General features: G+C 42.7%; 1 protein-coding gene across 15 annotated transcripts in view; it reads left to right on the top strand.

Annotated features, from left to right (window-relative positions):
- Nucleotides 1-25,731, top strand: part of LOC139762749 (trithorax group protein osa-like) — a 437,278-nt gene that overhangs the window by 399,463 nt on the left and 12,084 nt on the right. For all 15 annotated transcript variants that reach the window (XM_071687843.1, XM_071687851.1, XM_071687853.1 and 12 more), the window contains 2 exons: nucleotides 15,474-15,578; nucleotides 24,152-24,303. In XM_071687843.1, coding sequence (XP_071543944.1) covers nucleotides 15,474-15,578; nucleotides 24,152-24,303 — 257 coding nt within the window. The remainder of the gene's footprint in view (nucleotides 1-15,473; nucleotides 15,579-24,151; nucleotides 24,304-25,731) is intronic.

The raw sequence follows: 25,731 nt of genomic DNA, 5'->3' as shown, positions 1-25,731 counted from the left end.
TATGACTCATGGTGAGGTGCCTGAGGATTGGCGGAATGCGTGCATAGTGCCATTGCACAAAGGCAAAGGGGATAAGAGTGAGTGCTCAAATTTCAGAGGTATAAGTTTGTTGAGTATTCCTGGTAAATTATATGGGAGGGTATTGATTGAGAGGGTGAAGGCATGTACAGAGCATGAGATTGGGGAAGAGCAGTGTGGTTTCAGAAGTGGTAGAGGATGTGTGGATCAGGTGTTTGCTTTGAAGAATGTATGTGAGAAATACTTAGAAAAGCAAATGGATTTGTATGTAGCATTTATGGATCTGGAGAATGCATATGATAGAGTTGATAGAGATGCTCTGTGGAAGGTACTAAGAGTATATGGTGTGGGAGGCAAGTTGTTAGAAGCAGTGAAAAGTTTATGTCGAGGATGTAAGGCATGTGTAGGTGTAGGAAGAGAGGAAAGTGATTGGTTCTCAGTGAATGTAGGTTTGCGGCAGGGGTGTGTGATGTCGCCATGGTTGTTTAATTTGTTTATGGATGGGGTTGTTAGGGAGGTAAATGCAAGAGTTTTGGAAAGAGGGGCAAGTATGAAGTCTGTTGTGGATGAGAGAGCTTGGGAAGTGAGTCAGTTGTTGTTCGCTGATGATACAGCGCTGGTGGCTGATTCATGTGAGAAACTGCAGAAGCTGTTGACTGAGTTTGGTAAAGTGTGTGAAAGAAGAAAGTTAAGAGTAAATGTGAATAAGAGCAAGGTTGTTAGGTACAGTAGGGTTGAGGGTCAAGTCAATTGGGAGGTAAGTTTGAATGGAGAAAAACTGGAGGAAGTAAAGTGTTTTTGATATCTGGGAGTGGATCTGGCAGTGGATGGAACCATGGAAGTGGAAGTGAATCATAGGGTGGCAGAGGGGGCGAAAATCCTGGGAGCCTTGAAGAATGTGTGGAAGTCGAGATAATGTTCTCGACTTCCACACATTTTCAAGGCTCCCAAAATTTTCGCCCCCTCCCCCACCCTATGATCCACTTCCGCTTCCATGGTTCCATCGCTGCCAGATCCACTCCCAGATATCTAAAACACTTCACTTCCTTCAGTTTTTCTCCATTCAAACCTACCTCCCAATTGACTTGACCCTCAACCTACTGTACCTAATAACCTTGCTCTTATTCACATTTACTCTCAACTTTCTTCTTTCACACACTTTACCAAAACTCAGTCACCAGCTTCTGCAGTTTCTCACCTGAATCAGCCACCAGCGCTGTATCATCAGCGAACAAAACTGACTCACTTCCCAAGCTCTCTCATCCCCAACAGACTTCATACTTGCCCCTCTTTCCAAAACTCTTGCATTCATCTCTCCAACAACCCCATCCATAAACAAATTAAAACAACCATGGAGACATCACACACCCCTGCCGCAAACCAACATTCACTGAGAACCAATCACTTTCCTCTCTTCCTACACATACACATGCCTTACATCCTCGATAAAAACTTTTCACAGCTTCTAACAACTTGCCTCCCACACAATATACTCTTAATACCTTCAACGGAGCATCTCTATCAACTCTTATCATATGCCTTCTCCAGATCCATAAATGCTACATACAAATCCATTTGCTTTTCTAAGTATTTCTCACATACATTCCTCACAGCAAACACCTGATCCACACATCCTTACCACTTCTGAAACCACACTGCTCTTCCCCAATCTGATGCTCTGTACATGCTTCACCCTCTCAATCAATACCCTCCCATATAATTTACCAGGATACTCAACAAACTATACCTCTGTAATTTGAGCACTCACTCTTATCCCCTTTGCCTTTGTACAATGCACTATGCAAGGATTCTGCCAATCCTCAGGCACCTCACCATGAGTCCATTCCATACATTAAATAACCTTACCAACCAGTCAACAATACAGTCACCCCTTTTTTAATAAATTCCATTGCAATACCATCCAAACCTGCTGCCTTGCCGGCTTTCATCTTCCGCAAAGCTTTTACTACCTCTTCTCTGTTTACCAAATCATTTTCCCTAACCCTCTCACTTTGTACACCACCTCGACCAAAACACCCTATATCTGCCACTCTATCATCAAAAACATTCAACAAACCTTCAAAATACTCACTCCATCTCCTTCTCACATCACCACTACTTGTTATCACCTCCCCATTAGCCCCCTTCACTGAAGTTCCATTGATTCCCTTGTCTTACACACTTTATTTACCTCCTTCCAAAACCTCTTTTTTTCTCCCTAGAATTTAATGATATTCTCTCACCCCAACTCTCATTTGCCCTCTTTTTCACCTCTTGCACCTTTCTCTTGACCTCCTGTCTCTTTCTTTTATACATCTCCCACTCAATTTCATTTTTTCCCTGCAAAAATTATCCAAATGCCTCTCTCTTCTCTTTCACTAATAATCTTACTTCTTCATCCACCACTCACTACCCTTTCTAATCTGCCCATCTCCCATGCATCTCATGCCACAAGCATCTTATGTGCAAACCATTACTGCTTCCCTTAATACATCCCATTCTCCCCCACTCCCCTTACCTCTTTGTTCTCACCTTTTTCCATTCTGTACTCTGTCTCTCCTGGTACTTCCTCACACAAGTCTCCTTCCCAAGCTCACTTGCTCTCACCACTCTCTTATTATTTTTGCTATTTTGCTTTGTCGCTGTCTCCCGCGTTAGCGAGGTAGCGCAAGGAAACAGACGAAAGAATGACCCAACCCACCCACATACACATGTATATACATACACATCTATACACGCAAGTATACATACCTTTACATCTCAATATATACATATATATATATATACACAGACAATATACATATGTACACATATGCATACTTCATACTGTCTACTTTATTCATTCCCATCACCACCTTGCCACACAGAAAATAACAACCCCCTCCAACCTCATGTGTGCGAGGTGTGCTAAGAAAGGACAATGAAGGCCACATTCGTTCACAGTCTCTAACTGTCATGTAATAATGCACCGAAACCACAGCTCCCTTTCCACATCCAGGCCCCACAGAACTTTCCATGGTTTACCCCAGACGTTCACATGCCCTGGTTCAATCCATTGACAGCACGTCGACCTTAGTATACCACATCATTCCAATTCACTCTATTCCTTGCATACCTTTCACCCTCCTGCATGTTCAGCCCCGATCACTCAAAATCTTTTTCACTCCATCTTTCCACCTTCAATTTGGTCTCCCACTTCTCCTCTTTCCCTCCACCTCTGGCACATATATCCTCTTGGTCAGTCTCTCCTCACTCATTCTCTCCATGTGACCAAACCATTTCAAAACACCCTCTTCTGCTCTCTCAACCACACTCTTTTTATTACCACACATCTCTCTTACGCTATCATTACTTACTTGATCAAACCATCTCACACCACATATTGTCTTCAAACATCTCATTTCCAGCACATCCGCCCTCCTCCACACAACTCTATCCATAGCCCACGCCTCGCAACCATACAACATTGTTGGAACCACTATTCTTCAAACATACCCATTTTTGCTTTCCGAGATAATGTTCTCGACTTCCACACATTCTTCATTGCTACCAGAATATATTTTTTTTTTTTTTTTTTTTTTTTTTGCCGCTGTCTCCCGCGTTTTGCGAGGTAGCGCAAGGAAACAGACGAAAGAAATGGCCTCCCCCAACCCACCCCCATACACATGTATATACATACATCCACACACGCAAATATACATACCTACACAGATTTCCATGGTTTACCCCAGACGCCTCACATACCTTGATTCAATCCACTGACAGCACGTCAACCCCGGTATAACCACATCGCTCCAATTCACTCTATTCCTTGCCCTCCTTTCACCCTCCTGCATGTTCAGGCCCCGATCACACAAAATCTTTTTCACTCCATCTTTCCACCTCCAATTTGGTCTCCTCTTCTCCTCGTTCCTCCACCTCCGACACATATATTCTCTTGGTCAATCTTTCTCACTCATTCTCTCCATGTGCCCAAACCATTTCAAAACACCCTCTTCTGCTCTCTCAACCACGCTCTTTTTATTTCCACACATCTCTCTTACCCTTACGTTACTTACTCGATCAAACCACCTCACACCACACATTGTCCTCAAATATCTCATTTCCAGCACATCCATCCTCCTGCACACAACTCTATCCATAGCCCACGCCTCGCAACCATACAACATTGTTGGAACCACTATTCCTTCAAACATACCCATTTTTGCTTTCCGAGATAATGTTCTCGACTTCCACACATTCTTCAAGGGGCTGGAGGAGTGTCGGCTGCGTTGTCGCCAAATAGCCGTGGGTTGGCGACGAGGAACTCGGGGCTTGGCGGTGCTCCAGAATTTTTTGCCCCCTCCCCTCTCTATATCCACTTCCGCTTCCATGGTTCCATCCGCTGCCAGATCCACTCCCAGATATCTAAAACACTTCACTTCCTCCAGTTTTTCTCCATTCAAACTCACCTCCCAATTGACTTGACCCTCAACCCTACTGTACCTAATAACCTTGCTCTTATTCACATTTACTCTTAACTTTCTTCTTCCACACACTTTACCAAACTCAGTCACCAGCTTCTGCAGTTTCTCACATGAATCAGCCACCAGCGCTGTATCATCAGCGAACAACAACTGACTCACTTCCCAAGCTCTCTCATCCCCAACAGACTTCATACTTGCCCCTCTTTCCAAAACTCTTGCATTTACCTCCCTAACAACCCCATCCATAAACAAATTAAACAACCATGGAGACATCACACACCCCTGCCGCAAACCTACATTCACTGAGAACCAATCACTTTCCTCTCTTCCTACACGTACACATGCCTTACATCCTTGATAAAAACTTTTCACTGCTTCTAACAACTTGCCTCCCACACCATATATTCTTAATACCTTCCACAGAGCATCCCTATCAACTCTATCATATGCCTTCTCCAGATCCATAAATGCTTACATAGAAATCCATTTGCTTTTCTAAGTATTTCTCACATACATTCTTCAAAGCAAACACCTGATCCACACATCCTCTACCACTTCTGAAACCACACTGCTCTTCCCCAATCTGATGCTCTGTACATGCCTTCACCCTCTCAATCAATATCCTCCCATATAATTTACCAGGAATACTCAACAAACTTTTTTTTTTTTTTTATACTTTGTCGCTGTCTCCCGCGTTTTGCGAGGTAGCGCAAGGAAACAGACGAAAGAATGGCCCAACCCCCCCCCCATACACATGTATATACATGCACGTCCACACACGCAAATATACATACCTACACAGCTTTCCATGGTTTACCCCAGACGCTTCACATGCCTTGATTCACTCCACTGACAGCACGTCAACCCTGTATACCACATCGCTCCAATTCCTCTATTCCTTGCACGCCTTTCACCCTCCTGCATGTTCAGGCCCCGATCACTCAAAATCTTTTTAACTCCATCCTTCCACCTCCAATTTGGTCTCCCACTTCTCCTCGTTCCCTCCACCTCCGACACATATATCCTCTTTGTCAATCTTTCCTCACTCATTCTCTCCATGTGACCAAACCATTTCAAAACACCCTCTTCTCTTCTGCTCTCTCAACCACACTCTTTTTATTACCACACATCTCTCTTACCCTATTATTACTTACTCAATCAAACCACCTCACACCACATATTGTCCTCAAACATCTCATTTCCAGCACATCCACCCTCTTCCACACAACTCTACCCATAGCCCATGCCTCACAACCATATAACATTGTTGGAACCACTATTCCTTCAAACATACCCATTTTTGCTTTCCGAGATAATGTTCTTGACTTACACACATTCTTCAAGGCTCCCAGAATTTTCGCCCCTTCCCCCACTCTATGATTCACTTCCGCTTCCATGGTTTCATCCGCTGCCAAATCCACTCCCAGATATCTAAAACACTTCACTTCCTTCAGTTTTTCTCCATTCAAACCTACCTCCCAGTTGACTTGACCCTCAACCCTACTGTACCTAATAACCTTGCTCTTATTCACATTTACTCTCAACTTTCTTCTTTCACACACTTTACCAAACTCAGTCACCAGCTTCTGCAGTTTCTCACCTGAATCAGCCACCAGCGCTGTATCATCAGCGAACAAAAACTGACTCACTTCCCAAGCTCTCTCATGCATAACAGACTGCATACTTGCCCCTCTTTCCAAAACTCTTGCATTCATCTCTCCAACAACCCCATCCATAAACAAATTAAACAACCATGGAGACATCACACACCCCTGCCGCAAACCAACATTCACTGAGAACCAATCACTTTCCTCTCTTCCTACACATACACATGCCTTACATCCTCGATAAAAACTTTTCACAGCTTCTAACAACTTGCCTCCCACACAATATACTCTTAATACCTTCCACGGAGCATCTCTATCAACTCTTATCATATGCCTTCTCCAGATCCATAAATGCTACATACAAATCCATTTGCTTTTCTAAGTATTTCTCACATACATTCCTCACAGCAAACACCTGATCCACACATCCTCTACCACTTCTGAAACCACACTGCTCTTCCCCAATCTGATGCTCTGTACATGCCTTCACCCTCTCAATCAATACCCTCCCATATAATTTACCAGGAATACTCAACAAACTTATACCTCTGTAATTTGAGCACTCACTCTTATCCCCTTTGCCTTTGTACAATGGCACTATGCAAGGATTCTGCCAATCCTCAGGCACCTCACCATGAGTCATTCATACATTAAATAACCTTACCAACCAGTCAACAATACAGTCACCCCTTTTTTAATAAATTCCATTGCAATACCATCCAAACCTGCTGCCTTGCCGGCTTTCATCTTCCGCAAAGCTTTTACTACCTCTTCTCTGTTTACCAAATCATTTTCCCTAACCCTCTCACTTTGTACACCACCTCGACCAAAACACCCTTTATCTGCCACTCTATCATCAAACACATTCAACAATCCTTCAAAATACTCACTCCATCTCCTTCTCACATCACCACTACTTGTTATCACCTCCCCATTAGCCCCCTTCACTGAAGTTCCCATTGATTCCCTTGTCTTACACACTTTATTTACCTCCTTCCAAAACCTCTTTTTTTCTCCCTAGAATTTAATGATATTCTCTCACCCCAACTCTCATTTGCCCTCTTTTTCACCTCTTGCACCTTTCTCTTGACCTCCTGTCATACATCTCCCAGTCATTTGCATTATTTCCCTGCAAAAATTATCCAAATGCCTCTCTCTTCTCTTTCACTAATAATCTTACTTCTTCATCCCACCACTCACTACCCTTTCTAATCTGCCCATCTCCCATGCATCTCATGCCACAAGCATCTTATGTGCAAACCATTACTGCTTCCCTTAATACATCCCATTCCTCCCCCACTCCCCTTACCTCCTTTGTTCTCACCTTTTTCCATTCTGTACTCAGTCTCTCCTGGTACTTCCTCACACAAGTCTCCTTCCCAAGCTCACTTGCTCTCACCACTCTCTTATTATTTTTGCTATTTTGCTTTGTCGCTGTCTCCCGCGTTAGCGAGGTAGCGCAAGGAAACAGACGAAAGAATGACCCAACCCACCCACATACACATGTATATACATACACATCTATACACGCAAGTATACATACCTTTACATCTCAATATATACATATATATATATATACACAGACATATACATATGTACACATATGCATACTTCATACTGTCTACCTTTATTCATTCCCATCACCACCTTGCCACACAGAAAATAACAACCCCCTCCAACCTCATGTGTGCGAGGTAGTGCTAAGAAAGGACAATGAAGGCCACATTCGTTCACAGTCTCTAACTGTCATGTAATAATGCACCGAAACCACAGTTCCCTTTCCACATCCAGGCCCCACAGAACTTTCCATTGTTTACCCCAGACGCTTCACATGCCCTGGTTCAATCCATTGACAGCACGTCGACCTTAGTATACCACATCATTCCAATTCACTCTATTCCTTGCATACCTTTCACCCTCCTGCATGTTCAGGCCCCGATCACTCAAAATCTTTTTCACTCCATCTTTCCACCTTCAATTTGGTCTCCCACTTCTCCTCTTTCCCTCCACCTCTGGCACATATATCCTCTTGGTCAGTCTCTCCTCACTCATTCTCTCCATGTGATCATACCATTTCAAAACACCCTCTTCTGCTCTCTCAACCACACTCTTTTTATTACCACACATCTCTCTTACGCTATCATTACTTACTTGATCAAACCATCTCACACCACATATTGTCTTCAAACATCTCATTTCCAGCACATCCGCCCTCCTCCACACAACTCTATCCATAGCCCATGCCATGTAACCATATAACATTGTTGGAACCACTATTCCTTCAAACATACCCATTTTTGCTTTCCGAGATAATGTTCTCGACTTCCACACATTCTTCAGTGCTACCAGAATATATTTTTTTTTTTTTTTTTTTTTTTGCCGCTGTCTCCCGCGTTTGCGAGGTAGCGCAAGGAAACAGACGAAAGAAATGGCCCAACCCACCCCCATACACATGTATATACATACATCCACACACGCAAATATACATACCTACACAGCTTTCCATGGTTTACCCCAGACGCCTCACATACCTTGATTCAATCCACTGACAGCACGTCAACCCCGGTATACCACATCGCTCCAATTCACTCTATTCCTTGCCCTCCTTTCACCCTCCTGCATGTTCAGGCCCCGATCACACAAAATCTTTTTCACTCCATCTTTCCACCTCCAATTTGGTCTCCCTCTTCTCCTCGTTCCCTCCACCTCCGACACATATATTCTCTTGGTCAATCTTTCCTCACTCATTCTCTCCATGTGCCCGAACCATTTCAAAACACCCTCTTCTGCTCTCTCAACCACGCTCTTTTTATTTCCACACATCTCTCTTACCCTTACGTTACTTACTCGATCAAACCACCTCACACCACACATTGTCCTCAAATATCTCATTTCCAGCACATCCATCCTCCTGCACACAACTCTATCCATAGCCCACGTCTCACAACCATACAACATTGTTGGAACCACTATTCCTTCAAACATACCCATTTTTGCTTTCCGAGATAATGTTCTCGACTTCCACACATTCTTCAAGGCTCCCAGAATTTTCGCCCCCTCCCCCACCCTATGATCCACTTCCGCTTCCATGGTTCCATCCGCTGCCAGATCCACTCCCAGATATCTAAAACACTTCACTTCCTCCAGTTTTTCTCCATTCAAACTCACCTCCCAATTGACTTGACCCTCAACCCTACTGTACCTAATAACCATTCTCTTATTCACCTTTACTCTTAACTTTCTTCTTTCACACACTTTACCAAACTCAGTCACCAGCTTCTGCAGTTTCTCACATGAATCAGCCACCAGCGCTGTATCATCAGCAAACAAGAACTGACTCACTTCCCAAGCTCTCTCATCCCCAACAGACTTCATACTTGCCCCTCTTTCCAAAACTCTTGCATTCACCTCCCTAACAACGCCATCCATAAACAAATTAAACAACCATGGAGACATCACACACCCCTGCTGCAAACCTACATTCACTGAGAACCAATCACTTTCCTCTCTTCCTACACGTACACATGCCTTACATCCTTGATAAAAACTTTTCACTGCTTCTAACAACTTGCCTCCCACACCATATATTCTTAATACCTTCCACAGAGCATCCCTATCAACTCTATCATATGCCTTCTCCAGATCCATAAATGCTACATACAAATCCATTTGCTTTTCTAAGTATTTCTCACATACATTCTTCAAAGCAAACACCTGATCCACACATCCTCTACCACTTCTGAAACCACACTGCTCTTCCCCAATCTGATGCTCTGTACATGCCTTCACCCTCTCAATCAATATCCTCCCATATAATTTACCAGGAATACTCAACAAACTTTTTTTTTTTTTTTTTATACTTTGTCGCTGTCTCCCGCGTTTGCGAGGTAGCGCAAGGAAACAGACGAAAGAAATGGCCCAACCCCCCCCCCATACACATGTACATACACACGTCCACACACGCAAATATACATACCTACACAGCTTTCCATGGTTTACCCCGGACGCTTCACATGCCTTGATTCACTCCACTGACAGCACGTCAACCCCTGTATACCACATCGCTCCAATTCCCTCTATTCCTTGCCCTCCTTTCACCCTCCTGCATGTTCAGGCCCCGATCACACAAAATCTTTTTCACTCCATCTTTCCACCTCCAATTTGGTCTCCCTCTTCTCCTCGTTCCCTCCACCTCCGACACATATATCCTCTTGGTCAATCTTTCCTCACTCATTCTCTCCATGTGCCCAAACCATTTCAAAACACCCTCTTCTGCTCTCTCAACCACGCTCTTTTTATTTCCACACATCTCTCTTACCCTTACGTTACTTACTCGATCAAACCACCTCACACCACACATTGTCCTCAAACATCTCATTTCCAGCACATCCATCCTCCTGCGCACAACTCTATCCATAGCCCACGCCTCGCAACCATACAACATTGTTGGAACCACTATTCCTTCAAACATACCCATTTTTGCTTTCCGAGATAATGTTCTCGACTTCCACACATTTTTCAAGGCTCCCAAAATTTTCGCCCCCTCCCCCACCCTATGATCCACTTCTGCTTCCATGGTTCCATCCGCTGACAGATCCACTCCCAGATATCTAAAACACTTTACTTCCTCCAGTTTTTCTCCATTCAAACTCACCTCCCAATTGACTTGACCCTCAACCCTACTGTACCTAATAACCTTGCTCTTATTCACATTTACTCTTAACTTTCTTCTTCCACACACTTTACCAAACTCAGTCACTAGCTTCTGCAGTTTCTCACATGAATCAGCCACCAGCGCTGTATCATCAGCGAACAACAACTGACTCACTTCCCAAGCTCTCTCATCCCCAACAGACTTCATACTTGCCCCTCTTTCCAGGACTCTTGCATTTACCTCCCTAACAACCCCATCCATAAACAAATTAAACAACCATGGAGACATCACACACCCCTGCCGCAAACCTACATTCACTGAGAACCAATCACTTTCCTCTCTTCCTACACGTACACATGCCTTACATCCTCGATAAAAACTTTTCACTGCTTCTAACAACTTGCCTCCCACACCATATATTCTTAATACCTTCCACAGAGCATCTCTATCAACTCTATCATATGCCTTCTCCAGATCCATAAATGCTACATACAAATCCATGAGTCATACATACATTAAATAACCTTACCAACCAGTCAACAATACAGTCACCCCCTTTTTTAATAAATTCCACTGCAATACCATCCAAACCTGCTGCCTTGCCGGCTTTCATCTTCCGCAAAGCTTTTACTACCTCTTCTCTGTTTACCAAATCATCTTCCCTAAGCCTCTCACTTTGCACACCACCTCGACCAAAACACCCTATATCTGCCACTCTATCATCAAAAACATTCAACAAACCTTCAAAATACTCACTCCATCTCCTTCTCACATCACCACTACTTGTTATCACCTCCCCATTTGCGCCCTTCACTGAAGTTCCCATTTGCTCCCTTGTCTTACGCACTTTATATACCTCCTTCCAGAACATCTTTTTATTCTCCCTAAAATTTAATGATACTCTCTCACCCCAACTCTCATTTGCCCTTTTTTTCACCTCTTGCACTTTTCTCTTGACCTCCTGTCTCTTTCTTTTATACATCTCCCACTCAATTTCATTTTTTCCCTGCAAAAATCGTCCAAATGCCTCTCTCTTCTCTTTCACTAATAATCTTACTTCTTCATCCCACCACTCACTACCCTTTCTAATCAACCCACCTATATATATATATATATATATATATATATATATATATATATATATATATATATATATATATATATATTATCCCTGGGGATAGGGGATTAAGAATACTTCCCACGTATTCCCTGCGTGTCGTAGAAGGCGACTAAAAGGGGAGGGAGCGGGGGGCTGGAAATCCTCCCCTCTCTTTTTTTTTTTTCTTTTTCTTTTTTTTTCCAAAAGAAGGAACAGAGGGGGCCAGGGGAGGATATTCCAAAAAAGGCCCAGTCCTCTGTTCTTAACGCTACCTCGCTAACGCGGGAAATGGCAAATAGTTTAAAAGAAAAAAAAAAAAAAATATATATATATATATATATATATATATATATATATATATATATATATATATATATGTATATATATATATATGGGATGTATTTAGGGAATCAGTGATGGATTGTGCCAAAGATGCTTGTGGCATGAGAAGAGTGGGAGGTGGGTTGATTAGAAAGGGTAGTGAGTGGTGGGATGAAGAAGTAAGATTATTAGTGAAAGAGAAGAGAGAGGCCTTTGGACGATTTTTGCTGGGAAAAAATGTAATTGAGTGGGACATGTATAAAAGAAAGAGACAGGAGGTCAAGAGAAAGGTGCAAGAGGTGAAAAAGAGGGCAAATGAGAGTTGGGGTGAGAGAGTATCATTAAATTTTAGGGAGAATAACAAGATGTTCTGGAAGGAGGTAAATAAAGTGCGTAAGACAAGGGAGCAAATGGGAACTTCAGTGAAGGGCTCAAATGGGGAGGTGACAAGTAGTGGTGATGTGAGGAGATGGAGTGGGTATTTTGAAGGTTTGTTGAATGTGTTTGATGATAGAGTGGCAGATATAGGGTGTTTTGGTCGAGGTGGTGTGTAAAGTGAGAGGGTTAGGGAAAATGATTTGGTAAACAGAGAAGAGGTAGTAAAAGCTTTGCGGAAGATGAAAGGCAGCAAGGCAGCAGGTTTGGATGGTATTGCAGTGGAATTTATTAAAAAAGGGGATGACTGTATTATTGACTGGTTGGTAAGGTTATTTAATGTATGTATGACTCATGGTGAGGTGCCTGAGGATTGGCGGAATGCGTGCATAGTGCCATTGCACAAAGGCAAAGGGGATAAGAGTGAGTGCTCAAATTTCAGAGGTATAAGTTTGTTGAGTATTCCTGGTAAATTATATGGGAGGGTATTGATTGAGAGGGTGAAGGCATGTACAGAGCATGAGATTGGGGAAGAGCAGTGTGGTTTCAGAAGTGGTAGAGGATGTGTGGATCAGGTGTTTGCTTTGAAGAATGTATGTGAGAAATACTTAGAAAAGCAAATGGATTTGTATGTAGCATTTATGGATCTGGAGAATGCATATGATAGAGTTGATAGAGATGCTCTGTGGAAGGTACTAAGAGTATATGGTGTGGGAGGCAAGTTGTTAGAAGCAGTGAAAAGTTTATGTCGAGGATGTAAGGCATGTGTAGGTGTAGGAAGAGAGGAAAGTGATTGGTTCTCAGTGAATGTAGGTTTGCGGCAGGGGTGTGTGATGTCGCCATGGTTGTTTAATTTGTTTATGGATGGGGTTGTTAGGGAGGTAAATGCAAGAGTTTTGGAAAGAGGGGCAAGTATGAAGTCTGTTGTGGATGAGAGAGCTTGGGAAGTGAGTCAGTTGTTGTTCGCTGATGATACAGCGCTGGTGGCTGATTCATGTGAGAAACTGCAGAAGCTGTTGACTGAGTTTGGTAAAGTGTGTGAAAGAAGAAAGTTAAGAGTAAATGTGAATAAGAGCAAGGTTGTTAGGTACAGTAGGGTTGAGGGTCAAGTCAATTGGGAGGTAAGTTTGAATGGAGAAAAACTGGAGGAAGTAAAGTGTTTTTGATATCTGGGAGTGGATCTGGCAGTGGATGGAACCATGGAAGTGGAAGTGAATCATAGGGTGGCAGAGGGGGCGAAAATCCTGGGAGCCTTGAAGAATGTGTGGAAGTCGAGAACATTATCTCGGAAAGCAAAAATGGGTATGTTTGAAGGAATAGTGGTTCCAACAATGTTGTATGGTTGTGAGGCGTGGGCTATGGATAGAGTTGTGCGCAGGAGGGTGGATGTGCTGGAAATGAGATGTTTGAGGACAATGTGTGGTGTGAGGTGGTTTGATCGAGTAAGTAATGTAAGGGTAAGAGAGATGTGTGGAAATAAAAAGAGCGTGGTTGAGAGAGCAGAAGAGGGTGTTTTGAAATGGTTTGGTCACATGGAGAGAATGAGTGAGGAAAGATTGACCAAGAGGATATATGTGTTGGAGGTGGAGGGAACGAGGAGAAGTGGGAGACCAAACTGGAGGTGGAAAGATGGAGTGAAAAAGATTTTGAGTGATTGTGGCCTGAACATGCAGGAGGGTGAAATACGGGTAAGGAATAGAGTGAACTGGATCGATGTGGTATACCGGGGTCGACGTGTTGTCAATGGATTGAATCAGGGCATGTGAAGCGTCTGGGGTAAACCATGGAAAAGTTTCTGGGGCCTGGATGTGGAAAGGGTGCTGTGGTTTCGGGCATTATTGCATGACAGCTAGAGACTGAGTTTGAACGAATGGGGCTTTTATTGTCTTTTCCTAGCTCTACCTCGCACACATGAGGGGGGAGGGGGATGTTATTCCATGTGTGGCGAGGTGGCGATGGGAATGAGTAAAGGCAGACAGTGTGAATTGTGTGCATGTGTATATATGTATGTGTCTCTGTGTGTATATATATGTGTAGATTGAGATGTATCGGTATTTATATTTACGTGTGTGGACGTGTATGTATATACATGTGTATGGGGGTGGGTTGGGCCATATCTTTCGTCTGTTTCCTTGTGCTACCTCGCAAACGCAGGAGGCAGCGACAAAGCCAAATAAATAAAATAAATAAAAAAAATATATATATATATATATATATATATATATATATATATATATATATATATATATCCCTTCGGATAGGGGAGAAAGAATACTTCCCACGTATTCCTTGCATGTCGTAGAAGGCGACTAAAGGGGAGGGAGCAGGGGGCTGGAAATCCTCCCCTCTCGTTTTTCTTCTTAATTTTCCAAAAGAAGGAAGAGAGAAGGGGGCCAGGCGAGGAGACTCCCTCAAAGGCCCAGCCCTCTGTTCCCAATGCTACCTCGCCATCGCAGGAAATGGCAAATAGTATGAAAAAAAAGAAATGGCAGTGGCAGTATGTAGTGTTCATCATATTTCTTGATTTTTGAATAATAATGTTCTTTTCTGCAGCAGTGCCTCTTGAACATTAGTATGTTTGATCATCAGGGATTAGTTTAAGCCATGAGTCTAATCTTTTTTGAAATATTCCTGTCATTACACTCTCTGCATGTTGATATTTCTTCTGATATTGCTTGAAGTAATCTTTCAAGCTTTTTAGGAAGATATTCGTAAAGTATCATCTGATAATTGTGGATGTGTGTAAATGATCCTTTTGTTCTTTATTTTTGATGGTACTTTACTAAGGTAGAAACAGATGCCGTTCCCTGCGTTAGCAAGGCAACAGCAGGAATAGACAAAGAAAGTTGGCATTTACTCTTATTAGTGGGTTCGTATTTGACCAAAAAGACTGAATATGTCAGTAACTGCAGTTGCTAATTTCTTTTGAATAGGGGCGAGGATGGTCTGGTGGCAGCTTTACACAAAATGTTGGACCCAGACCGCAAGGTCCCGGAAATAATAAGAACTATTTAGTTCCTCCACCTTCTGCATTTAAGGTATGTATTTTGCTCATATCTTTTTTGTGCCATCAAATTTCAGGCTGTTTTCTGAAAAATGTTAGTATATTTATCATTTATTATACTTTGTCACTGTCTCCCGCATTAGTGAGGTAGCGCAAGGAACAGACGAAAGAATGGCCCAACCCACCCACATACACATGTATATACATAAACTCCCACACAGACACACACATATACATACCTATACATTTCATACCTATACATCTACATATATACTCATGTACATATTCATACATGCTGCCTTCATCCATTCCCCCTGCCACATATGAAATGGCACCCCACTCTCCCTGCGTGTGCACTAGGTAGCTCAAGGAAAAGACAACAGAGGTCACATTCGTTTACACTCATTCTCTAGCTGTCATGTGTAATGCACCGAAACCACAGCTCCCTTTCCACATCCAGTCCCCACAAAACTTTCCATGGTTTACCCCAGACGTTCACATGCCTTGGATCAATCCATTGACTGCATGTCAACCCCGGTATACCACATTGTTCCAGTTCACTCTATTCCTTGCACGCCTTTCATCTCCTCTATGGTCAGGCCCCGATCGCTCAAAATCTTTTTCACTCCATCCTTCCACCTCCAATTTGGTCACCTACTTCTCCTCCTTCCCTCCACCTCTGACTCATATATCCACTTTGTCAATCTTTCCTCACTCTTTCTCTCCATGTGACCAGACCATTTCAATACACCCTCTCCTGCTCTCTCAACCACACATTTTATTACCACCCATCTCTCTTACCGTCTCATTACTTACTCGATCAAAGCACCTTACACCACATATTGTCCTCAAACATCTCATTTCCAGCACATCCTCCCTCTTTCACACAACCTTATCTATAGCCCATGCTTCACAACTATTTAACATCGTTGGAACCACTATTCCATCAAACATACCATTTTTGCTCTCCAAGATTGTGTTCTCGCCTTCCAAACATTTTTCAACGCTCCCAGAATTTTTTGCCCCCTCCCCCACTCTGTGACTCACTTCTGCTTCCATGGTTCCATCCGCTGCCAATTCCACTCCCAGATGTTTAAAACACTTCACTTCCTCCAGTTTTTCTCCATTCAAACTTTTTTTTTTTCTTGCTTTGTCACTGTCTCCCGCGTTTGCGAGGTAGCGCAAGGAAACAGACGAAAGAAATGGCCCAACCCACCCCCATACACATGTATATACATACATCCACACACGCAAATATACATACCTACACAGCTTTCCATGGTTACCCCAGACGCTTCACATGCCCTGATTCAATCCACTGACAGCACGTCAACCCCGGTATACCACATCGATCCAATTCACTCTATTCCTTGCCCTCCTTTCACCCTCCTGCATGTTCAGGCCCCGATCACACAAAATCTTTTTCACTCCATCTTTCCACCTCCAATTTGGTCTCCCACTTCTCCTCGTTCCCTCCACCTCCGACACATATATCCTCTTGGTCAATCTTTCCTCACTCATTCTCTCCATGTGCCCAAACCATTTCAAAACACCCTCTTCTGCTCTCTCAACCACGCTCTTTTTATTTCCACACATCTCTCTTACCCTTACGTTACTTACTCAAACATCTCATTTCCAGCACATCCATCCTCCTGCGCACAACTCTATCCATAGCCCACGCCTCGCAACCATACATCATTGTTGGAACCACTATTCCTTCAAACATACCCATTTTTGCTTTCTTAGATAATGTTCTCGACTTCCACACATTCTTCAAGGCTCCCAGGATTTTCGCCCCCTCACCCACCATATGATCCACTTCCGCTTCCATGGTTCCATCCGCTGCCAGATCCACTCCCAGATATCTAAAACACTTTACTTCCTCCAGTTTTTCTCCATTCAGACTTACCTCCCAATTGACTTGACCCTCAAACCTACTGTACCTAATTACCTTGCTCTTATTCACATTTACTCTTAACTTTCTTCTTTCACACACTTTACCAAACTCAGTCACCAGCTTCTGCAGTTTCTCACATGAATCAGCCACCAGCGCTGTATCATCAGCGAACAAGAACTGACTCACTTCCCAAGCTCTCTCATCCCCAACAGACTTCATACTTGCCCCTCTTTCCAAAACTCTTGCATTCACCTCCCTAACAACCCCATCCATAAACAAATTAAACAACCATGGAAACATCACACACCCCTGCCGCAAACCTACATTCACTGAGAACCAATCACTTTCCTCTCTTCCTACACTTCCATTCAAACTTACCTCCCAATTTACTTGTCCCTCAACCCTACTGAACCAAATAACCTTGCTCTTATTCGCATTTACTCTCTGCTTTTTTCTTTCACACACTTTACCAAAGTCATGTTAGTAATCCACTAAAACATTACTGTTAATATGATATTTTCTAATGTTTTTTCACTATCAGAAGGCAGTATGTTTTTTAGATGTGTACTTAAATTATCGGAAGTCCATACTGGATATATGAAAATAATGCACAAAATATAAGAAAAATTGTCCTTCCATCAATATTACATGAATTCAACATTGCTAATCCGGTATTTATCAAAGAAATTGAATCAGAAAACCAGTGTGCATTACATATGGTATCACCATTAGTATAGAAAGGAAAGTTTTTTGGAAAAGTGACAGATTTCTTGGAAAATTTAAGTTACTTTTCTTTCATACTTGTTTGCCATTTACCTCATTAGTGAGGTAGCATTAGGAGCAGATGAAGAAATGGCCTTCTTTGTTCACATCCACTCCTTATGTGTCATGTATAATGCATGAAAAACACTGCCCCTTATCCACTACCAGGCCCCATAGCCAACTCTAGTTAACCCTGACTACTATATGTGCCATGGTGTCGTCCATTGACATCACTCGCCCCCTATATATCACACTCCTCCAGTTCACTGTATTTGGTGCAAAATTCATACCCTTCTGTGTGTTCAGGCCCTGAGCACTCAACACCTTAATCACTTCATCTTTCCATCTCCAAATTGGTCTTCCCCTTCTTGTCCCCTGCACTCCTGACACTTTATCATCCTCTCCATTAGTCCAAATCATTTCAGAACCCTCTTCAGCTCTCAGCCATACTCGTCTCATTACCACACCAATGTCTTACTGTTCAGCCTTCCTCACACCACATATTGCCCTCAAACATTACAATAACAACATCCGCCCTCTTCCATACTTCTCCATTTAAAGTCCACATCTCATATCCATAATATTATTAGGGGTATTATACCATCAAACATGCTCATTTTTACTCTCACTCGACACACTTATCAATGCACCCAGGACATTAGTCAGCTCACCCACCTCATGGCTCATTTTTATAGAGCTCCATGGTGTATAGCATTTAACATTGCTGACCATGACACATTTACAGACTGCGTTGTATTGAGTTGATCACTTCATCTTTCCATCTCCAAATTGGTCTTCCCCTTCTTGTTCCCTGCACTCCTGACACTTTATCATCCTCTCCATTAGTCCAAATCATTTCAGGACCCTCTTCAGCTCTCAGCCATACTCATCTCATTACCACACCAATGTCTTACTGTTCAGCCTTCCTCACACCACATACTACCCTCAAACATTACAATAACAACATCCACCCTCTTCCATACTTCTCCATTTAAAGTCCACATCTCATATCCATAATATTATTAGGGGTATTATACCATCAAACATGCTCATTTTTGCTCTCACTCGACACGCTTATCAATGCACCCAGGACATTAGTCAGCTCACCCACCTCATGGCTCATTTTTATAGAGCTCCATGGTGTATAGCATTTAACATTGCTGACCGTGACACATTTACAGACTGCGTTGTATTGAGTTCATAATTTTAAATCCTGGTTTGAGCTGTTGGTTTGCAGGCAACCCAGAAGTTCATCCTCGTGTAGGGATTGGCCGATAAATTGGGTACCTGGCATAGGCTAGGAATATATATGTATTTTTTTCATACTTGATTGCTGTTTACTGCATTTGCAAGGTAGTGTCAGGAAACAGAAGAAGAAAGACACATCCGCTCATTCACATATATGTACATATTTGCACATTTTTTTTTTTTTTTTTTTTTTTTTTTTGCTTTGTTGCTGTCTCCCACGTTTGCGAGGTAGCGCAAGGAAACAGACGAAAGAAATGGCCCAACCCACCCCCATACACATGTATATACATACGTCCACACACGGAAATATACATACCTACACAGATTTCCATGGTTTACCCCAGACGCTTCACATGCCTTGATTCAATCCACTGACAGCACGTCAACCCCGGTATACCACATCGCTCCAATTCACTCTATTCCTTGCCCTCCTTTCACCCTCCTGCATGTTCAGGCCCCGATCACACAAAATCGTTTTCACTCCATCTTTCCACCTCCAATTTGGTCTCCCTCTTCTCCTCGTTCCCTCCACCTCCGACACATATATCCTCTTGGTCAATCTTTCCTCACTCATTCTCTCCACGTGACCAAACCATTTCAAAACACCCTCCTCTGCTCTCTCAACCATGCTCTTTTTATTTCCACACATCTCTCTTACCCTTACGTTACTTACTCGATCAAACCACCTCACACCACACATTGTCCTCAAACATCTCATTTCCAGCACATCCATCCTCCTGCGCACAACTCTATCCATAGTCCACGCCTCGCAACCATACAACATTGTTGGAACCACTATTCCTTCAAACATACCCATTTTTGCTTTCCGAGATAATGTTCTCGACTTCCACACATTCTTCAAGGCTCCCAGAATTTTCGCCCCCTCCCCCACCCTATGATCCACTTCCACTTCCATGTTTCCATCCGCTGCCAGATCCACTCCCAGATATCTAAAACACTTCACTTCCTCCAGTTTTTCTCCATTCAAACTCACCTCCCAATTGACTTGACCCTCAACCCTACTGTACCTAATAACCTTGCTCTTATTCACATTTACTCTTAACTTTCTTCTTTCACACACTTTACCAAACTCAGTCACCAGCTTCTGCAGTTTCTCACATGAATCAGCCACCAGCGCTGTATCATCAGCGAACAACAACTGACTCGCTTCCCAAGCTCTCTCATCCCCAACAGACTTCATACTTGCCCCTCTTTCCAAAACTCTTGCATTCACCTCCCTAACATCCCCATCCATAAACAAATTAAACAACCATGGAGACATCACACACCCCTGCCACAAACCTACATTCACTGAGAACCAATCACTTTCCTCTCTTCCTACACGTACACATGCCTTACATCCTCGATAAAAACTTTTCACTGCTTCTAACAACTTGCCTCCCACACCATACGTGTACATATATGTACATATACATATTCACATTCACCTCCACGAGATAAAGTGTTCAGACATTTCTCCAGGTGCCCCTCTCAGTACATTAACATCCAAAAGTCTCTTTTACACGCATATCAATTAACACGTCATCCGGTAATGCTCTTTGACCATCTCTCCTACTCGCATACATATACTTATGTATCTCTCTCTTTTTAAACCAGATATTCCCAATCACCAGTTCTTTTTCAGCACACAAAAATACAAGCTCTTCACCATTTCCATGTACAACACTGACCACCCCATGTTCAGCAATTTTACCCTGAACTGCCACAATACTCACCTTCACATTCAAATCACCCATCACTATGACCTGGTCTCGAGCATCAAAGCTGCTGACACACTCACTCAGCTGCTCCCAAAACACTTGCCTCTCATGATCTTTCTTTTCATGACCAGTTGCATAGGCACCACTAATCACTCATCTCTCTCCATCCTTTTTCAGTTTTACCCAAATCAATCTAGAATTTATTTTCTTACACTCACATATACCTATAACTCCTGCTTTAGGAGTAGTGCTACTCCTTCTTTAGCTCTTGTCCTAATGCCAATCCCTGACTCCCAAGGCTTTCCCACACCAATCAACCCCGTTACCCTTGAGTTCATTTCACTCAGAGTGAGAACATTCAGGTTTCTTTCCTCAAACCTACTACCTATCTCTCCCTACTTCTCATCTTGGTTACATCCTCACACATTCAGACACCCCAATCTGAGCCTTCGAGGTGAAAATTTGTCGAGGTTTCCAGAAAAGAAGAGAGAATGTTTGGGAGAAGAGAGTGGTGAGAGCAAGTGAGCTTGGAAAGGAGACTTGTGTGAGGAAGTACAAGGAGAGATTGAGTGTAGAATGGCAGAAGGTGAGAGCAAATGACGTGAGGGGAGTAGGTGAGGAATGTGATGTATTTAGGGAAGCAGTGATGGCCTGTGCAAAAGATGCTTGTGGCATGAGAAAGGTGGAAGATGGGCAGATTAGAAAGGGTAGTGAGTGGTGGGATGAGGAAGTGAGGTGAAAGAGAAAAGAGAGGCAATTGGACAGTACTTGCAGGGAAGTAGTGCAAATGACTGGGAGATGTATAAAAGGAAGCAGCAGGAGGTCAAGAGAAAGGTGCAAGAGTTGAAAAAGAGGGCAAATGAGAATAGGGGTGAGAGAGTATCATTAGATATTAGGGAGGATAAAAAGATGTTTTGGAAGGAGATAGATAATGTGCATAAGACAAGAGAACAAACAGGAATATCGGTGAAGGGGGCAAGTGGGAAGGTAATAACAAGTAGCGATGAAGTGAGAAGGAGATGGAGTAAATATTTTGAAGGGTTGCTGAATGTGTTTGATGATAGAGTGTCAAATATAGGGTGTTTTGGTCGAGGTGGTGTGCGAAGTGAAAGGGTTAGGAAGAATGGTTTGGTAAAGAGAGAAGAGGTAGTGAAAACTCTGTGGAAAATAAAATCCGGCAAGGCAGCGAGTTTGGATGGTATTGCCGTGAATTCATAAAAAAGTGGGAGACTGTGTTGTTCATTCACTGGTGAGGATATTCATTGTATGTATGGATCATGGTGAAGTGCCTGAGGATCGGCAGAATGCATGCATTGTGCTTTTGTATGAAGGCAAAGGGGATAAAGGTGAGAGCTCAAACTACAGAGGCATAAGTTTGTTAAGTATTTTGGGGAAATTAATTGGAATGGAATTGGTTGAGAGGGTGAAGGCATGTACAGAGCATTGGATTGGGAAGAGCAGTGTGGTTTCCGAAGTGGTAGAGGATCTGTGGATCAGGTGTTTGCTTTGAAGAATGTATGTGTGAAATACTTAGAAATACAGATGGTTTTGTATGTAGCATTTATGGATCTGGAGAAGGCATATGATAGAGTTGATAGAGATGCTTTGTGGAAGATTTTAAGAGTGTATGGTGTGGGAGGTAAGTTGTTAGAAGCAGTGAAAAGTTTTTATCGGGGATGTATGGCATGTGTTCGAGTAGGAAGAAAGGAGAGTGATTGGTTTCCAGTGAATGTTGGTTAGCGGCAGGGGCGTGTGTGGATGTGGTGGTTAGCGAGGTAAATGCAAGAGTTTTGGAGAGAGGGGCGAGTATGTAGTATGTTGTGGATGAGAGGGCCGGGAAAGTGAATCAGTTGTTGTTCACTTATTATCCAGCTCTAGTGGCTGATTTGGGTGAGAAACTGCAGAAGTTGGTGACTGAGTTTAGAAAAGTGTGTGAAAGGAGAAAGTTGAGAGTTCATATGAATGAAAGCAAGTTTATTAGGTTCAGTAGGGTTGAGAGACAGATTATTTGGGATGTACATCATAATGGAGAAAGATTGGAGGAAGTGAAGTGTTTTAGATATATGGGAGTGGACATGGCAGGGAGTGGAACCATGGAAGCAGAAGAGAGTCTTAGGATGAGGGAGGGGTGAAGTTTCTTGTAGCGATGAACGTGTGGAGGAGAGAACATTATCTAGGATGGCAAAAAATTGGTATTTTTGAAGAAGTAGCAGTTCTGTCAATATTATATGGTTGCAAGGCATAGGCTGTAGATAGAGTTGTTCAGAGGAGGATGGATATGTTGGAAATTAAATGTTTGAGGAAAATATGTTGTGTGAGATGGTTTAATCGAGTAAGTAATGAAAGGGTAATGTAGGTGTGTGGAAATAAAATTAGTGTGGTTGAGAGAGCAGAAAAAGATATGTTTAAATGGTTTGGACATACGGAGAGAATGAGTGAGGAAAGGTTGACAAAGAGGATATATGTGTCAGAATAAGGAGAACTGGATGACCAAATTGGAGATGGGAGGATGGAGTGAAAATGATTTTAAGTGATAGGGGCCTGAACATGCAAGATGGTGAAAGTTGTGCATGGAATAGAGCGAATTGGAATGCTGTGGTATAATGGGGTCAATGTGCCATCAGTAGACTGAGTTAGGGCATGTCTGTTGGGCCTGGATAGGGAGCTGTGGTTTTGATGCATTATACAAGACAGTTCACAGATGAGTGTGAGCAGATATGGTCTTTATTCGTCACTTTCCTGGCGCCATCTTGCTGATGCAGGAGGCAGCAATTGGGTATGGGAGAAGAGAAGAGAATGTATATCTCATCTTTTTTTTCTTTTCCTGTTTGCATTTGTGTTGCTTTCTGTTTGGTGGGGTGGCATTGGGAATGGATGAAGGTGAGCAAGGCGTTGAGCTATGGGATGGTACCCTTATTAGCTTAGACAACAGTAATATTGAAGGCATTCAGTGTTTATAAACAGATTTTTTTTTGGCAGTGTGGCAATAGCATGTACAGTGCTTACTCTGGGAAACATCAGTTCCCTTTGGATAGTGTGGAGGCGGTGCTGCCGGTGCTGGCACGTAGAAAACGCATGACTCGGTCTGACCTCCAGTCTTGTGATCCTTGGAGGCTTCTAATGTCCCTCAGGTAAGATAAAGTTTTATTCGTAATGGAAATCTTAAGTATTATAGTAACAATTCTTTTTCTTGGATTTTTGGCATTTTCCTGCTTTTAGTATAGGGTTATAGAGCTTAGTATTGTGAAAATGATTTTTATTAACATTGCATTCCAGTATGCTCTTAGTCCATCCCATGTGAGATTTGAGATGCTTAATGGGGATTCTTTTTCTTCTTTGGGACTTGTCTCATGAGCATGGGTTACATTTTTGGGAAATATACTGGCTGTGAGTCTGTCATGCCTCATATTTGGTGATGAGGCAGCAGCTTGTGTCCACCATTTGCAAATGACTCAGTGGTATTTGCAGCAAATGCTCATTTTTCAGCTCTGCTCTTGGCTAGTGAGCAAAATTCACTGGGTTCATGTCATTGGTCCTCCATTTACCAGCCATACAAAAAGCTCATTTTTCTTGGGTTCCCAGCACTATGGTTATGCTGCTTGGCTGTTCTTGCTGTTCAGTAGTCTTTTGTGGATTAACATCCCATATATTCATTTCATTTCTCTGCTTAATTTGATGCTGCACTTCCATATATGTCATATACTTCGATGTATGTCATGTAGAAATTATATTTAGATTCTAATTGTGAATTTTCTGGGATTACCATCTCTGACTTCAGGGGCCATATATGCAGTAGTGTGTGTGGTTTGTGACTTGACTGAACACTAAGAAGGATTAGGTGTTCAAGTTGGTTTACCAAATTGTTGTATCTGGAAGGTAAGTGGCCTTGGTAAACCTGGCTGTCAGTGATTCCAGTCCCCAAATCATTTCTTCTTTTCTTTTTGTTTATTTTTGTACCATAGATATAACAATGTACTGGATGTAAGGCATGTGTACGTGTAGGAAGAGAGGAAAGTGATTGGTTCTCAGTGAATGTAGGTTTGCGGCAGGGGTGTGTGATGTCTCCATGGTTGTTTAATTTGTTTATGGATGGGGTTGTTAGGGAGGTAAATGTGCAAGAGTTTTGGAAAGAGGGGCAAGTATGAAGTCTGTTGGGGATGAGAGAGCTTGGGAAGTGAGTCAGTTGTTGTTCGCTGATGATACAGCGCTGGTGGCTGATTCATGTGAGAAACTGCAGAAGCTGGTGACTGAGTTTGGTAAAGTGTGTGGAAGAAGAAAGTTAAGAGTAAATGTGAATAAGAGCAAGGTTATTAGGTACAGTAGGGTTGAGGGTCAAGTCAATTGGGAGGTGAGTTTGAATGGAGAAAAACTGGAGGAAGTGAAGGGTTTTAGATATCTGGGAGTGGATCTGGCAGCGGATGGAACCATGGAAGCGGAAGTGGATCATAGGGTGGGGGAGGGGGCGAAAATTCTGGGGGCCTTGAAGAATGTGTGGAAGTCGAGAACATTATCTCGGAAAGCAAAAATGGGTATGTTTGAAGGAATAGTGGTTCCAACAA

This window comes from Panulirus ornatus, chromosome 44 (assembly GCF_036320965.1).
Source record: "Panulirus ornatus isolate Po-2019 chromosome 44, ASM3632096v1, whole genome shotgun sequence".
NCBI classification, from domain to species: Eukaryota; Metazoa; Arthropoda; class Malacostraca; order Decapoda; family Palinuridae; genus Panulirus; species Panulirus ornatus.
Note: the sequence above shows the minus strand (reverse complement) of the source record. Positions and strands in the feature narration are given on the sequence as shown.